Raw genomic sequence first — 17,708 nt, 5'->3', positions numbered from 1 at the left:
AAATTTCATAATGGAACACTATCTCTTATTCAATTAAAGTAATGTATTGCTATTACTAAGCTCTGAAACAGTAATTTTTTCATGCCTTTCGAAAGCCCTAAGTTAAAATGATCCCTGATGAGAATTTCAGTTAGATAACACTTCACTGTTAAATGTTTTAACTTGACACTTTTATGCTTTTCTTAAAGATTATGACTCAGATGCTATGAGCAGCTCTTATGAATCATATGATGAAGAGGAGGAGGATGGAAAGGGGAAGAAAATGAGGCATCAGTGGCCTTCTGAGGAGGCCTCTATGGATCTGGTGAAGGATGCTAAAATCTGTGCCTTCCTCCTTAGAAAGAAACGATTTGGGCAATGGACCAAACTACTGTGTGTTATCAAAGAAAACAGACTACTGGTAATTTTAATTTTTGTTTAGCTATATTTTCTTTGTACTTTTTAGATGATTTATTTTTACAGGAATCTGATTTTTGGAGTATGTTCTGCAAACAATGGCAAACTCTAAAGTAACCTTACAAAAGTGTTCAGTCATTATTTACCCAAGCAGTAGAGAAGCAATGAAATTATAAGTGTATCATTTAGCTACTTAGAACTTTGACTTTTATTGAACTTAAACTTAAACCCACGCAGTTCCGTGATTGTTGGGAAGAAAGTCTGGCTCATTAGCATCTAATATATTTCATTTGGAAAAAAAAAATTGCTGAAACTCTAAATCCACTCTTTCATTCCCTGCGGACCAAAAATCTCATAGGGAGCTTTGTGTATGAACTGTTGGATCAGACTGCTGGAGAAAAAAGTCCCTTTTTAGACTGAGAATTCACTTGGCAGCATATGCTGTGGTAATGTATGCACTCTAAACTAAATCTTTGCCATCTGTTCTGCCATACAGATGCTGTATTCACATGATGCACAGCTGTATTATAGAAAGGAAAGAAACAAGTGGATGTTTTTGTTCCCCAAGCATTTCTCTTATTTTTTTTCTGATTGGAGGCACCAGTAAAAGATTCCCTTTAGTAAATTATCTGCTCCTAGATGTCTTTTTGTTTTCTGAAAAGAAAGCCTAATTCAGTGAAACACTCATTTCTGTGTCATAAGCAAACTAATGCTTACAGTAATAAATAAGTTGAGGTCTTAGGCACTCCCTGTTTTCCTGTCTGGTGCTTCAGCAGTTTCACCTAGTTCTGTAACTAACAATTTACAGCAATGTCCCAAGCTAATTCATAGGTGCTACAATATTTTCTGTAGGAGCGCATTTTTCTACACTCTTACAAAATAATTTAGACGTGTTCATTGTCCAAGCACCTTTATTCTTGTAGTGGGATAGGAAACAAGATACGAAATAGAGGTGCCTGGGTAAGAGGTTTCTTAAAATACATCTGGAATTAATTTTCTAGTTTTCAATGGTTTCTGAGGATTTACTTTTTCTATCCTTCTCTATTTAACAGTTGTAAAGAATGTTGATTCCGGTTTAGGTTGTATTGTATAGTTACACTGCTGTTATGCTTAGTACATATTTTTATTACTGTATGTCAAGATCATATCAAATTTCAGGACCATCTGATAACAGCTTGAAAGAAAGAAATGAAGGAGAAAAAAACAGATTTTCACTGAAGTCACGTTGTATTTCATATACAATTATGTTTCTTGTTATGTATAGAAATATGTTATTTTTTTATTTTCATTTCCTTTAGCCTCATATGTGATCTGAAAAGCTTTTTTTTCCTTATAGAGATTGTCTTTCAGTAATTCTGTAATAGGGATTAATAAAATGAAAATCACAATAGGAGTCTAACATCCAAGTTACATAAGATTGATTTATACTTTGAAGGAGAACTTAGACATTAAACTTATGAGATAGTCAAGCAAAACAAATATATGTTCCTAGGAATTAGTAAATACTTGTATTGTAAATGCAGCTGTCATCATAAAACCAAAATACTTTAATGAGACTTAGATAATAGAAATAACCTTTAGTTGGGAATAGTTTTTCACTTAAAATCCTTCAGTATATAAATACTTCAGTTTTAGTAATGAATCATGTAAAAAAATATTTAAATTAATATAAAGGGAATGATATGCTGTTTATTGCATCTTAAAGTGACTAATGTCAAGGTTTCATAGCTTGAAAACTTAACATTATTGTAAAGTTAGAGACTTAAAAAAATCTGTGACCAAGCTAAAGAAACTTTGAATTAATGGGCTTTGGAGAGAGAAGGAGGATTATGAATTATTTGCAGAGGCTGGTTTAGAGTGGCTTTACTTGCTTAGCCTAAGTTGTAGTGTTTATAACATACTTTCAACAGCTACTGTCTTCCTGAAAGCTGTATCGTGGCATGAATTCTCTGCAGACATGCAAAAGTTCATGTTCTGTTCTCTGTTTGTATTTATGCTTAACTATTTTAGCTTTTGTGCTTATTTGTATGAGTGAAAGTGCAATTTACATAAGGATATAAAATAACTGGATATTGGTATACACAATATACATCGTTCTGTAGTCTGACTCTCCCACGACAGCTGGATGAACCTCAATTATATTCATGTGTTAGAAGAATTAGGGAATAGGGAATAGGAACCAGGTCTGTTGGACAAGTTGAGGTGATATGAAACCTTTAATCTTTAGACTGCCAATTTAGACACAGAGCAAATCATTTAGTCATCCAGGATGAAACACATCCATTGACAACACTTACTACTGAGGAAAAAACCATCGGGTAAGTTCTATAGTTTTTTCCCCGGAGCTTAAGAATGACCTTACATGACAATCTATGTGGGTTTGTACAATGGCAAATTAAATTGCTTTAGCTAAAAAAGGTACCAACCTTCAACTTTGCCTTCTTTTCACAGTAGGACAATTTTTTTTTGTTATCTCAAGGAAATGAACAGCTGAGTAGGGTGTGTGGCTGAGCCTTTGCAGCTGCAGCATGTAGGCACTGGTATCTGTTTGCCTTGATACACCAGGATGTTGCTGGAGGGTAGGAGAAGCATCTAGGCTTTAAAGTCTTTAACTATACAAATTTATTCTGGTGCTACATGTGATTTTTTTCCTACCTGATCAAGGTCAAGGTTGAGTTATGAGGGTAATGCGAAGTTTAATGCTCTCCATATGTTCTACCTGTCCTGTGATAAAAGATGTCTATTAATGTCAGTCATCAGTCTGGAAGTAATTTTGCTTTACAGAGGGGATAAGGAAGAAAAATGCGAAGTTGGCATTGGCTGAACTCTGTGGTATGTGGTAAAAGGGGACACAGACAATATTAAAAATTTAAAAATAGCATTTCTGTATAACAACAGTTTTCCCCCAAAGTTCAGAAATGTGATACCTAACTTTTGGACTTTCCTTCCATTTATTTAGTGTTACAAAAGTTCCAAGGACCAGCAGCCCCAGATGGAGCTACTCCTGAATGACTGCAGCATCACTTACATTCCCAAAGACAGCAAAAAGAAGAAGCATGAGCTGAAGATCTCACACCAAGGAGCTGATGCCCTGGTGCTTGCAGTACAGAGCAAAGAGCAGGCGGAACAGTGGCTAAAGGTAAGGGGATTCCTGACCAGTAGCTTTTCCACCAACAAAGTGTTTCCACTGGTTGCTCAGTTACTATTAAAACCTGAGATATGGACAGTAACACTTAGGGAAACCCAGATGATTTAAATCCCATCTAATTTGGGACTTAATCTCTCAGTGCAACTCCTTGGGCAACCAGAATCTCAGTATTATACAGCTGGGGCTGCTGTTGCAGCACATGGATTTCACTGCAAATTGTACAAATAATCTTGCAACAAGAGAAGAGGTGACAAATTACCTTCCATTTTCATCTCCAGCTCAAGCTTTGTGGTTATGGCACACCTGGGCGTGAGCTGAAGGTTCAGATTCCTTAAGGTGGAGGGGGTTGGCCTCCAGGTTGCTTTTTGGAGCAGTATATATGCACAACTGCCATACGCTATCCTGCAAAAACTGGGCATGCCAACTTCACAGTCACCTTTTTAAAAGGAAGGGTTTGAATTGCTCTGGATGGGGAAAAATTGTTCATTGTCCTGAAATCAATCCAAGGTCACTAATCCAGGTTTAGCAGGACATTATCTGGTAGGGTTTGTTCTGGGAATGGAGAGTTTTAAGAAATGGGATTTTTGTCATCTTCCACTCCTTTCTGTTTGGTGTCTGCAGATGTGGAAAACCTCAGTGCAAGGGCTGCAGTTTAAGATCCTAACCAGATTATTAGTATTTATGTTGGACTTTGATAGTCTCAAATGGAGAGGTGAAGTAGTGTGGGAAACTATCACTGCTATTTCAGTAGCTTGTTTTAAGACCTTAAAATCCAGACACTCAAGTGCATGTAAAAGTCTGAATGCGTAAGACTCATTAGGCATTCTCCAGGCTGTCCTCTAATCTAAACTTATTTGGTACTTGTTTTTCTAAGAATAAATTGTATTTTTCCAAATACAATTGTATTGAACGCATAGGAATTTACTGATGGCAGATAGATTTCTGAAGAAGAGGAAGGCATAAAATGCAGCTTGAGAGGTATGAATTCTGATGAATGCTAGTTTACTAAATGGAAAATTAATCTGCAATTTCCTATATTGCAGTATCTGAGAATACCTTTTGGGAATTTGTGGATTGTATATGTATGTGTTAGGTTTTGACTGGGAGTTTGTATCTGGGCTTCAAAAATGTACTTGGAATTGTCTTTCTAATAGGAACTACTCATAGCCTTGTATTTGTTAGGCTTCTTCTAGCAAAATCCAAGTGCTCACTGATCCACTTAGCATTTCAGAAACAGTGGAATGAAAAGAAATTCGTAGGTCATCTTCTTGTCCAAGGGAATTCCGCTCCAATTAGATCATAGTAACTTCACCATTATTTCCTGTGTTGTTCTAAACTTGGGTTTAGTAATGCTGAGTTTAATGGCATTTTATCAGACTTTCTTTCATTAGAATTTTTTTCTTCTTTTTTTTTTTCTTTTAAATTGTACATAACATTTCCCACACCAGCAGTTTTAAAATTTCCCATTTTCTAGATGCATTCCTACTGCTTTGATTTTTTAAAAAATAAGAGAGAGAGAGAATGGTTTTTACTGTTGCATGTTAACAAAGTTGTATGTGCCAAGGGTGAATGACTGAACAGTATGTTATCAGTAAAGCATTTGGAGACAGTCTGACAGCACTTTATTTATTTCCTTCATGTTGCAAAGCTTCTTATTAATAAAACTCTTTCAAGTACATGGCAATGCTACTGTATACTCAACTTCCAAGTCCTCAACAGTGCTGCAGTACTGTTTGCTCTGTACAGGACACAATGCCTGTGCAACAGTTAACCAAAAAAGGTCTGCAGCTCTTGCAAGAGCTCCAGTGTTTTCAAGAGCAGTAAAGCTTTTTGAGACAAAAAGCATTGGGGTTTCTACTTTTAAAAAATATGAAAATGTAGTCCTTGTTTTTTTTATTATGGAAACAATTTTTTTTTTTTCATTCAAGCCTTACTTAAAATGAACATCTGAAAAGCATAAGTAGATTTGTGTAGAAAGTTTCTATACTGAGAAAAAGATCAATGCTTTGTTTTGGGACCCTCCCTTGGAAGGGCAGGGTCACTCCCAGCTCTGTCACCTCCATGTGTTTTCTATAGTTAATGAAATGAGCAGATTCAGAGACTGACAATAACCACAGTCTCTGCAACTACATTTTTAAATCATAGCACACCTTCTCTGTCAAAAATGCTGTACCAATATGTGCTGATGGAGCCAGGTTATCACTTGGGAACAATGGGTTTTAATGAGCTCATATGTAAGTGTCAAATTAAAGCTTTACTTCTTGAGCCTGAAAGGCTCAAAATGTCTTTGGAAGCAAGATTTTCCCATGAAAGAAAACCAGATGATTTTTTTTTTAAAGTCCGATGTGATTGTTATACAATACATCTACAAAAGCAAATTATATAAGAATATCTATTGGAAGACAAGTGTGAAATAAATGCAGAATATATGAGACCTTTTTTTTGAAGATGACCCCCAAAAAAACCAGCTGATAAATTCAGTGAAAATTGAAGTCTAGACTGGAAACCACAAAAGGAGTTTCAGGTTTACCAGTTAAGAAATGCTTGATGAAAAAAAAGACAGCTGATGTCACCAAAGAGCCCATCAAGCTTTCAAAGCAAGAAGCTCTCTCTCTCTCAGTATAAATTCAGGCTAGAGTTAAGATCATAGCACTAGGATGGTATGCTTGCTGCATTAAGTGGCGGAATTTTCCAGACCCGAGTATCAAAATGTTCTCTCAAAAATGTACATGAAAAATATGTTACACATTCAGACACAAACATGAGCTGTTTCCATGCTCACTTGAGTATCTGTGCATCTGTGTGTGCATTTGTGGTCGAGTAAGATCTTAAATCTGCCTGTTTGTCTCAACACATCCGACAGACTGGTTGAAACTACCATTTGTCATCATCCCTGGGAAATGCTACATTAAAAATCTTAGCTGCAGCAATCTGCAGCAATCTTCAGCTGAGAGCCCCTAACTGGGCATTGAACCTTTCAGTCATCAGACATTTCTCCATCTATCATTTTGACACTGTTCAGTCAGTTCTGAACTTGTTCTAGTAGTAGGGACTTTTTGCCCTGAAGAGAGAAAAAAATCAAGGCTGGGACTGTACCCAGTCACCTGAAGACCCTGCAACATGCCTCATAAGGCTGTTAACACAGTTGCCCTACCCATTTCCCACATCTGATAGCTGCATGGTTTCTCTCATAAAAGCCTTTGAAAACACCTTTTATTTCCCTGCCCTGAGTGTAGTGAGGGGAGTCAAGTAGCTTCTGGGTTCTGATCTTAATGTGAACTTAGTGTTACTGAAGAATAATCTACTGACAGAACTCTTCTTTTACCAGTTGAATCAGCACAAAACTGAGCTTGTAACTCTAAACATTGTGTGGCTGGTTTTACTTTCTATGGGAATTTACAGCTTCAGATATCAAAACACTTTGAACATTACTTCTTGGCTTAAGCAATGTTCCCTAAAGATGTTATTATCTCCATTTTGTAGCTGAGTAGAGTCAGGTGCTGAATGAACTGCCTTAAAACTGACTGGAAAAAGTGAATTTGGAGATGCACACTCAATACAAACGATATTCATAAAGTGTTTGTTACTTTATAAGGAACTTCAGGAACGTACTCTGTCCCAGGACAGTCAGGCTGGGTCTTTTTACCACTGCACATCATCACCAATGTGAAGGATTTGCAAAGTAAATTACCTTCTAGTGCTTCTACCCCTGTTGTCTGAAAGAGATGTGTTCAGATACTTTGGTACAAATGATGTCAAGACCAGTATTTTTGCTTGAGAACTATTTAGGGCATGATCTGGAGACACAAGAGACAGAACTGTGTGTGAGGGCTTTGACCAGCCAGCAGGACTTCTGCCAGAAGGCTTTGCCAGGGGCAGAGGACCTCATCCTAGATGTGAGCCAGAGTGTGCTTGTGTGACAGGTACCATGGGAAATCATACTTTATTTAAAAAAGATGCATATGTAAATTTAACAACAACAAAAAACCCAAAAACAAACTGCAAAAACCCCTCTAATGAATACAGAACCAGAAACATCCTATTTGCTTGTTTTCTCAAGAATAAGTTTTCATGAAGTTCCTAGCTAACATCACAAACACAGGCTGTAGCAGAACCCAGGGGGGCTTGAATCTCAGTCCTCTACTTTCACCACAAGACAGTGTTCTTCCTCGTTCCTACTCACAGTTTTGGGTGGTAAATTATGTAAATCATACCTAGATCAGATGTATGGGCAGAAATGCAGCCTGCAGCTCTGCACTGCCTGGGCTGGGGCTGCAGCTCTCCATGCAAAGGGTATCTCTGCCCTTGCATATGCCCTCCCCAGCCGCCCAGTGCCTCCTTCTCAGGGCTCTGCCTGATCCATTGGCCATGTATGGCAATAGACTTCACGGTAATGATGCAGGAGAAAGGATACAGGGGTTGCCTTGGTCGAATATGTCAGAAAAGTATTTTAAGGGGATATAGAAGCACTAAAGAAAGGTAGCTGGCTGTTGATCTGCTAGAGTCTCATCCCCACTTTGCTCAGGCAAACAGCAGTTAGGTAGAAAGGTGAATCTTTTCAGGCTAGAGTGTGCTTGAGAATGATGTTTCCCAGTACAGAAGGTAAAAGGTGTTTCTTTTTGAGAAAGAAAGCATAGACTGTGATGTGAATAATTTCTGCTTTTTCTCTAATTTATCCAGGTAAACTCCTTTCTTCTCTGAAAAATTCTTAGAGTTTTTGTTCTCTTATGCAGAAGAAGATTGATGATAATGTATATAGTGTGTAAGTGTCCAAAAGAGAGAGAAAAAGATAATTTAGTCATGCCAAAATGACAAAAAGCCCCAGAAAGTCAGTACTCCTCTGTGGGAAAACAGTCTGCGGAGGCTTAAGGATTCCATGTGCACATCAATATGATTGTATGAAATCGTTTATTAACAACTTGCACTCACTTTGTATAGAGAAGCCTTCTTTACACCATCTTATCATGCAGGTGGCTTTGTATTCCAATTACACATACCATTCTCATGGAACCTTCTTCTCACATAATTATTTTCTTCTTCTGTTGCCAATTAAGTTATCTCTTTCCCATTAGCTCATTCTCAGAAAGCCTCTAACTAGGCCTCAATAACCATTAACCCAATGTGGCCTAAACTGAAGTAAGTCAGGATTGCTCACAACCTGTATATTTCTGAACTGTTTCCCCAACACTCCTCCAGCACTAAAAAAGGAGTGTTTTGGGAATGAGAAATACTGAGTCTCATCTGGAGCCAAATCCTGTTCTCTCTGCTGTGTTCTGCATAAGGAGATTTCAGCTTTACTGTAGTTCTGTCTTCAGACTTAGGCAACAGAGACAAGAGGCAGGGGATTCAACCCATCCCATTTCTAGCACTTCTTGTATCTGTGAAACATTGGGGTAGATGGGGATAAGATGTGGGCTGGCTAGATGGATATCTTGCTTAGTTACATACAGCAGTGAAGCAAATATGCAGTCAGGCTGTCAGCTTTCTCTATAAACACCTCTAAACTGTGAACTTTTCCCCTAAGTCTCAGGTAAAGGTGGGAGGAAGCGATGTGCTGCAGGCATCCCTGTGGGGAGCACAGCTCCTCAAATGCAGGAAAACTCTTACTTTACTGGGTCCCAAAGAGATCAACTGCAAGGAACCAGCTACATAAGCAGTACTTTAACTCAGAGTTTGTTGGGTTTCTGTGTGGCAGGGTCTGGCTTGCAAGCAGCTGACTTTCTGCTTTTACTGCATAGTCTCTGCTTTCTCTCTGAAGCCTGGATCTTTGAAGAAAGCTGGAAAAATCTGATTGGATTCTTGTAACTTTGCATGTAGGGTAAGGATTTTGCCTCCAGTCATAGTGTGTCACTTAAAATTAGATAAAATAACTACAGAAACTTATAGGTGACGGCAGGTATGAAGTTTTTATAGTAAATGTTGTGCTTGTGTAGTAAGATAATTTTAAAGAGAGAAATATTCAAGTCATACCATGTGGGTGAAATTCCACCTCCTTCACCCCACACTGTCAATGGCCTGGGGCAGGGAATATATCGAGCTTTGTATTTGCAAATATTTTCCCTCTATTCCGCATGTCACTTCAGTCAATGTGGTACACTGATGGATATCCTGATCCATCAGCTGGGGATTCAAGACCTTTCTATAACATAAAGGAAGAAGAATATCATCGTTGAGTCTGAACATGTTTTTTCCAGGTTTGCATTTGAAAGAGACAGTTCTGAAGTCTGCTAATAGTAACTTTATAATGGTGATAGTGGTATTTGAAGTTCTTGCAGTGGAATAATAGAAGATTATTTTCAATTTATTTACTTTTGAGACTCCAAAGAAATGAAAGATCTTCAGTTTACTGTTTACATTTGCTTCTATATTTAAAATATTTGAATACATGGTCTGTTTATGATCTCAGTTTGATTTTCCTGGCAGATCACCCTGTGTGTGTATATGTAATGTGCAAAAGCATTTGTGGTGAGGAAAAGGGAATTATTTCCCTTTTCTACTGTGTGGGAAAATTTAAACTATTATTGGAGTATATACCCTTATAAAGTATTCTCAGCACAGCCTTCCAGATTATGCCTTTTTATTAAAAAATAACACACTGGGGATTCCTTTTATTTGCTTTCCAGTTTTGGAGACAATGAGATTCATTTATTTAGATTTTTACACATTTCGTTGCAATGGATAAAGGTTTGCTGACCTCCTGTCCCCACTTGTATTCACAAGTATTTTTTAACGAAAATAGTGATCTTTTGTTTTCATGTGACTCAAGGAGACTCCACAGAAAAAACTGACAAAAAACAATAAGTCTTGTGATTAAAATTATAGAAGTTGGCAACACTGGTAGAATATTTTATTCTTAAAATTTTGAGTTAAAGCTATAAGCATGTGAAATGGCAGCTGTCTGCAAACATAATTATAGAGAGTGCATCAGGCAACTATTTATTTATTGAAGGCATCTCATCCTGGTGAGCTGTGGAAGCATGTTTTAGCTGTTCAATGAACACAGTTATATTGCACATGAAAGGTGCTGGGCAGGTCTTTGCTAGAGAATGTCTTGAACCCAAGTGAAGTGTTGGATCCTTGAATATGCATTTACTTCAGATCTTGTTGTGAATTTCCATTTGATAGTGTGTCTTTTTTTAGTCAAAATTTAATTACAAACCAATTACACACTTCAGCTTTTCCTTAAATATGTGAGGTATGATAAGAACCGGATTTACTTGAGTGCATGACTTTGCACATATTATTCAGCTGGTGCTGCCAAGTCTTTTCCCTCTGTACTGTCTGTAACTCCCATTACTCTCTGCCTTTGCCAAAATTAACTAACTGTGTGGTGTGAGCGGATGCTGAAAACTTGAGTCATTGAATCAGGGTCATACAGGAGACAGAAATGAATGTTTCCAGAAACTGTGTGGTCACATTTCTCTAGGAAGAAAACAGCACTATATTTACAACATAGTGAGGACCAGAAAATGAAAATAAACAAGCACATTTTAAAAAATTCTTATGATTTTGGGGAATTTAAGGCTTCATTTAAATCTGATGTGCCTGTGTTTTGGAACAGAAATATCTAAATTTTCTCTTACAAAGGGTTCCAAGTGCCATGAAATACTGTGTGTTGGTTTCTGAGACAAGTTATAGAGAAGTTCAGACAGTCAAGAAAGGATGCTGAAGGCTTTTAAGATACTAGCTCAGAAACAGAAGTGTAAGTTCATTTCCCCACTCTGCTTAGATTTTTTATGTGACAGTGAGTGATTTAATTTTTTTGTTCTTGAATTCTCCATCTGTAAAATGGGGCTGGTGTTCATTTATTTGTTATGGCATATGGTGCCTTTAATGTATGATTTGTTCATGAGTGGCAGCAATAAGAGGCTTTGTAAGCTCACTGATTGATTCCCTTCACCCTTTAAGGGTTAACTTGGGTGGTGTGAAAGGAATTTTTTGCTGCTATCTGTAGCTCTTTAATGATTTCCACATCAAAATTGTTCAGTTCAAAACTGAAAAGATGTTTGCTGTTTTGCTCTTCCTCTCCTTGAAAGAAATCTGCCTTTTGACAGTTAACAAATTGATATTTTCCCTGGAACTGGAAGTTCTCGGGCCAGATTCTCCTCTCTTGCCAGTGGGGCTTGCTGTAAACAGTGTGAAGGTAGGAGCTGGGTATATAAACATGTACATGTATATGGAAAGGGGAATGTTTGCATGGATAGTGGTAACGCTTCCAGCAGAGTTGGATGCCTTTCTTTCCTAACTCGCTTTGCTCTGTGATTCTTATGTGGCTGCATGGCTGTAATCAGTGGTGTGGAGCTCAGCACTCCCTTGGCTGTCTGGATGGAGAGCTAGGACCTATTCTCATCAGAACAAGAAATTTCAGACTGATACTTGGCTCATGGTAGCCTCATGAGAGATAAAAAAAATTAATTATGCCCACAGGGAATCATCAAATGTCTTTATTAATTGCATATTTTTACATTTATATGGTTTTAGGTTTTGAAATGCTTCAAATTGTATCAAAATGTCAGTGAATTGAGTTCTGGATTTTTCTTAAACTTTTTATTAGGAAACTTAATGCCATTGCCATTTCTGAGAACACATTTACAATTACTTTGACCTATACTTTTTTGTTACTGTGCAAGTATAATGCAAAAATACCACAAAATACCACTGCACAGCATTAACTGTAAGTTGATCAGCATTTCATTAGTTCTCCAGTAGCAGCTGGGTGATGTATTATGCAAAACTCTTGTCCTTTGACATTCATGACCTTGGAACTAATCCCACTTTTTTGTCATCATAATGAAATTCATTTGGCGGTGTCAGCTGAGTTCGTATTTCAAAACTAGCACGTGGAAATCAGCAGCACTCTTGGTTTCTTTACTCAGGAGAGTCTTTGGTCTAGCAACTGAGACCTTCCACCTCTAGACATTGTGTCTCCTCCAGGTTGTACATGAAGTGACTTAGGAAGGCTGTGTGGAGAAGCTGCTGTAGTGGCAGCCTGCCTGACACCTGCCAGGCTAGTAAATGTCTGTGGGATTCTCTTTCCTATCTCCCTTCACCTTCATATATGGTTTCTCTGATTTGTATTTTAAGAATAATTAATAAGATTTGCTTTATATCTTTAGGTTATAAAAGATGTGTGCAGCAACTTTATGGGAGCAGTAGACTCCGATGGGCCCTTGTCTAGTTCTCCAGTGCACAAGACAGAGCTGGAAAAGGTAAAGTTACCAAAATGATGAATGCAAGATTTCTTGTCTACTTATTGTAGAGGCACCACTACATGCTGCAGAGTTTAGGGGATGTTCAGACCTCAAAGCTGAAAATTGAATTTTGGTTCTGGGTTTCATGTATTAGCTTTTTGGTGCTGGACCATTTTCTGGGGCAATCTTCAATAATTATTTGCTGACTTGTGCTACTGTTTTAAAGACTACTTGTCCCTGCATCAACTTTGGGTATATGCAGACATCCTACAGAATTAAATCTGCTGCTGTGTCTATTCATTTGGTCATTACCACACAACAGACTAGCTTGTATCAATTAGCATCTTCACCCATTTAGGGTGCAGACAGTGGATGTCTGATGTGTGTGCTGTGATGAAGGTGTGCTCTCTGTTACATGCTAAGAGCAAACAGAGAGAAATATCTTAAGATTATACAAAAGTTTTAAGGGAACATCTTTTATATTTTAGAATTCTGTTTTTGAAGAGATCCCTAGGCCTTCTGAGGCCACTGCTTTGGCAGACCCTTTCAAGTATTTGTGCCTGAACACAGAAATTTGGCTATTCACATGTTGTTGTCTCTGCTACCTTAACTCAGCAAGAATTAAGGAGGAGAAAACCCTTCAGTGAACAATCAGTATGTTACCAGCACTGATTTAAGCCCCTACCCTGTAAAGACCTCCATGTGAGCAAACTCCTCTGCAGACTCTACTTAAAAGTCCCACTGACAAAGGTTTCATCACCAAATTCCTGATGGGAAGTTCTACCCTCATGGTGGAATGATGTTGCAGCGAGTAGTATGCACCCGGGATAGTAAGAACAAAGTCCTCCCTGATTTCACAAGGCAAAAGCTGTTGTCTTTGCATACGTGTAAAACCAAAATGACTGAAAGTGTCATAAAATAGTTATTTCCTAAAATGCATGCTATGAAAAAGAGCAAAACCTTCTCATTTGCTTTTTTTTGTAATAATCTCTACATCTTCGTGGTCTTTACCACATCATCTTGTATCTCATACACAAACACTACAGAATAATCAGGGCTAAACATTTATTTCAAAAGCCAGAAAGTACTCAAGCTCCATATAGGAATGCATGATTTTCTTGTAAGTTGTAACAGTAAATGCATATATGAAGCATTTTTTTAAGAAGTACCTTTTTTTTTATCTGATCCATATAATTGTTCATTGCTTTACAGATTAATAAACAGCAACATTTAGAGTCCAGAAATAAATTAAAAATCTTGTAATAGGAAATACAGAATTGTGGTTAACTATTTTGACTGTACTTTCATATGTACTATATATTCTATTTTGTGGTTTCTGTGCTTTTCTAAAACTTATATGATAGTGTAAAAGCCCTCTAAAACTAAATTTTTTACTGTCTTATGTTTGTCTTGCAAGTGAATGAGCGTTTCTAATCTGTATTATTTTGCAGTAAGCATACTTTTAAATTTACTCCTGACACTTCAGTTGTCAAAGGTCTCAACACTCTATGTCAGTTAATTTCTTTGTCCCTGCAGAAGTTGTCATCTGAGAGGCCAAGCTCAGATGGGGAGGGCACTGCGGAAAATGGAATCACTACTGTATGCAATGGGAAAGAACAAGGTATGTCTTAGATCCAGATATGCTTGCTGTAAATAGTACATGCACACAGGGAGTGATAGTGAAATACTTGGTTTTGTCTTCCAAAATATGTAGTAAATTTTTTTAGTATTTTCATTAGGATTTGATGTAACTTGAAAACTCAATTAGGTCAAGAGTGGTTCCTTAAAATTTTGCAGTAACAAAAGGCATTTGATGTTGTTACTGTGCAGGTAAACCAATAATTAGTATAAGGAAACAATATAGAACTTTTGAGCTTTTGTGTGCTCAAAAGCACTATTTTTTAGAGCTTAGGTGACCACTATAGGCAACTAGCAGTTGCTTTTATTAATTGTGTATTTACACATTTATTAAATGTGTAGTGACAACATAAATAGTGGGTATATAACTTTTAACTAAAAAAGCTATCATTGCATACTAGAAGGCAAAAACTAATGAGTATTTTATATATATTTATGTACGTATACATATATATGCAGTTTATATGTGTATACAAAAATATATGTATGTGTAAACTATTATGTATGATTATTTACATTAACATACTAAAATGTTTATAATAATGTAGTATCAGTGGGGCTGTGAGTATTTGTGTATATAATTTTACATATGCTACTTTGGAGCCATGAGTGCTTTGTAGTCCTTGTAATCTAACAGAGGCGCAACCCAAACCCAGAGGGAATTTTGTCAGAGTTATATCTCAAACATGCAGCCCCTTCACTATCTTTCTCACAGCCGTTTGTGTTCCCCAAAGTGGAAAAAATTCTGTGACTTCGCTAACTTGCCACAGAGCACTGGTATTATTTAGATAAGACATTTTTCTGCAGCTGTCATGCTGAGGGGTAATGTGAGCTGCAGTGAGCACAGTGTCAATACTGGCCTTGGTGCCACTGTTGTCTCACCTTTTGACTCATTTCCTTTATCTTCTCCATGGATCATTTTCCAACACAACATTTCTGGAGTATGCAGATCTCTGACATACAATCAGTGTGTTCTTCAGACCTGAAAAGGTTAAGTCAGAAGGCCTTATTCCGGCTGCTCCTCAGTTCTGCAGGAAAATCAAAAAGCAGTGTGAAGGGAAGATAGGACTGTAAAATGCAGTGAAATGGGTTTGTTTTACTGTTTGTGCTCCCGAGAATGATTCCTTTGGGCCTCTGTCTCAGAGATGAACTTTTCTCAGTCTCTGTCTTTTTTCACTGCTTTTCATCTCACCACTCAACAGCCATGAGCCAGTTGTTGGCTGTTGCTGCATGGGATGGAAACCTGTCTGTGGACTGGTGCTGCCTTCCCTTCTTTCCTCAGGCAGGGGCTGACATGAGCAGATGAGATGGGTGGTCCTCCTCTCTCAAACACAGGAGCTTACTCCATGTTTAGAGAGCACTATATAAGTTGACAACTCCCTTCCCTTAGGATGAGAGGATTGGACCTTTGCTTGTGCATGTGTGTTGCTGTGTTGGGACTGTGCTGCTGGTGCCTAACAAGCTGCCTCTCCCCTCAGCACCCCAGGCTGTGTGTGTCAGATTTGTACAGTTTTGGCTACAGATACAATTTCTAAAAAGTGTTCCATGATTTCTAACAATGAAACTAAGTATGGTAAATTATCCCATTTTGAGTCCCAAACTGCTACTCCGTTTTCTGTGCATTCTTCTTCCCTTCGGTTCATAAAGTTATTTCTCATATGAACATTTTGTCCTTTTTTATCTCAGTTTATGGAAGTCCATAAACACTAAAAGTTCCCTGTTGCAGAAAGGATTGATATGTCAGGGATAAAGTAACAGCAGCTCAATCAGTAACTATCCTAAATGTATTTTTCAGAAAAAAATCTATCAGGGCAAGTTGATGGCTATTTTTGCTGCTCTTTCAGTAAGCAGAGACTTGTCCTCTCTTGATGGAATCAAAATTCATCACTGAATGCTATTTCAGAAAGTTCATTTTGTTTGTTCTGTCTTGCAAATAGAAGGTCTTTTTTTCCTGATTTGTTTTACCTTTGAAACTCTGTTTTTTATAATTTATTAGGATATAAGTCAAGTAGGCACTTCAAAAGATTATATCCATAGTTCTTGCCATGTTAGGTTCAGCAGCTCAACAGGCCTCAGTGCACAGATCCTTAGTATCATACTAAGTTAGTGAAAACATGCTTGGATGTTAGTAAAATACTTTTTTTTCAGCAGAACTCTTTCCTTCCAAGCCCTCATGATCATAGAAAGTGCCAACTTCTGACCAATGAATGCTTATGCCAGTCCCACTAATTTAGTTATTAATTCTTAATTTTAAGTCTTTCTAAAATGCCCATTGTGATAAGATACCTTAACATAATTGTACATGGCAGGAGTGTTCTTGCTAAGTATGTATATTCTTGGTTGAGTACTTAATTGTATTTTTAGGTTAGTGTTTAGGAAAAATGAAAGATCATCTGGCTGAATTTTCATTCTTGTGTGTATGAGCTAAAGTTATATGCATATATCTGAGTCATACTGATAAATTAGATCGTGGCTGCTATGGAGAGAGACTTCACATTATTTGTATTAAGTTAGAAGCTTGATTTTTTTTTCTTTATCTTTCAGAATGCCCTGATTTTTATAGCACAGAGGTTATTTATAGGCATATGAATTAGAGGGGGCATGTAATGTTTATCTCATTGCAGTCTGCAACTTTTGTACATATGTTCATCTTGCACAGGATTAGTTTTCTAAACTGCTATTTTTTATATTCTCTCTATTAATTTGTTAATTTAAGCACACTAAAATACACACTTCTTCTTTCTTAATAGTGAAGAGGAAAAAAAGTTCAAAATCAGAAGCCAAGGGCACTGTGACTAAAGTAACAGGGAAAAAAATAACAAAGATCATTGGTTTAGGGAAGAAAAAGCCATCAACAGATGAACAGACCTCATCAGCTGAAGAAGATGTTCCAACATGTGGTAAGTGGTTTTTCTCCTTGAGTCTCATATCTGTATTGCAAGTAAAACTTTACAAACTTCTAGCCTAGAAAATCCTCTAAAGATGCTTTTACTGCTGTAATTCTTCCCCTAACATCAGAAGGAAGCACTCAGACTGGAAGAAGAGTAATCAAGAGTTTATAATTTGAAAAAAAGACTCTCATGACTTTAAATAAAATGGTAGCACTGGCTCAGAAGCAATATCATTGGTCTTTGAACAGGTTTGGTGATGTCCTCATAGTTCTGGTATTTTCAGCCAATGGAACTTACATTCTCCTGTTTGCCATCTGGTGCTCCAGTGTTAAGTAACACTTCCATACCTGAATAAGAGTGAACCCACCCTTCTCAAAATCCCTGGCAAAAAAAACCTCCATAGAAAGAAAGCTGTGAAGCAGTTACTCTAGGTTCTGAATTTGG

At 37.4% G+C, this 17,708-nt stretch overlaps 1 protein-coding gene across 1 annotated transcript in view; it reads left to right on the top strand.

The window, feature by feature from the left end:
* Nucleotides 1–17,708, top strand: part of AFAP1 (actin filament associated protein 1) — a 60,440-nt gene that overhangs the window by 20,078 nt on the left and 22,654 nt on the right. The window contains 5 exon segments of the mRNA XM_008501816.2: nt 189–400; nt 3,356–3,535; nt 12,661–12,753; nt 14,272–14,356; nt 17,124–17,273. Coding sequence (XP_008500038.2) covers nt 189–400; nt 3,356–3,535; nt 12,661–12,753; nt 14,272–14,356; nt 17,124–17,273 — 720 coding nt within the window.

Source organism: Calypte anna, chromosome 4B, assembly GCF_003957555.1.
Source record: "Calypte anna isolate BGI_N300 chromosome 4B, bCalAnn1_v1.p, whole genome shotgun sequence".
In the NCBI taxonomy this organism is placed as follows: Eukaryota; Metazoa; Chordata; class Aves; order Apodiformes; family Trochilidae; genus Calypte; species Calypte anna.
The sequence above is the reverse complement of the archived record's forward strand: the minus strand, read 5'-3'. Positions and strand labels throughout refer to the sequence as shown.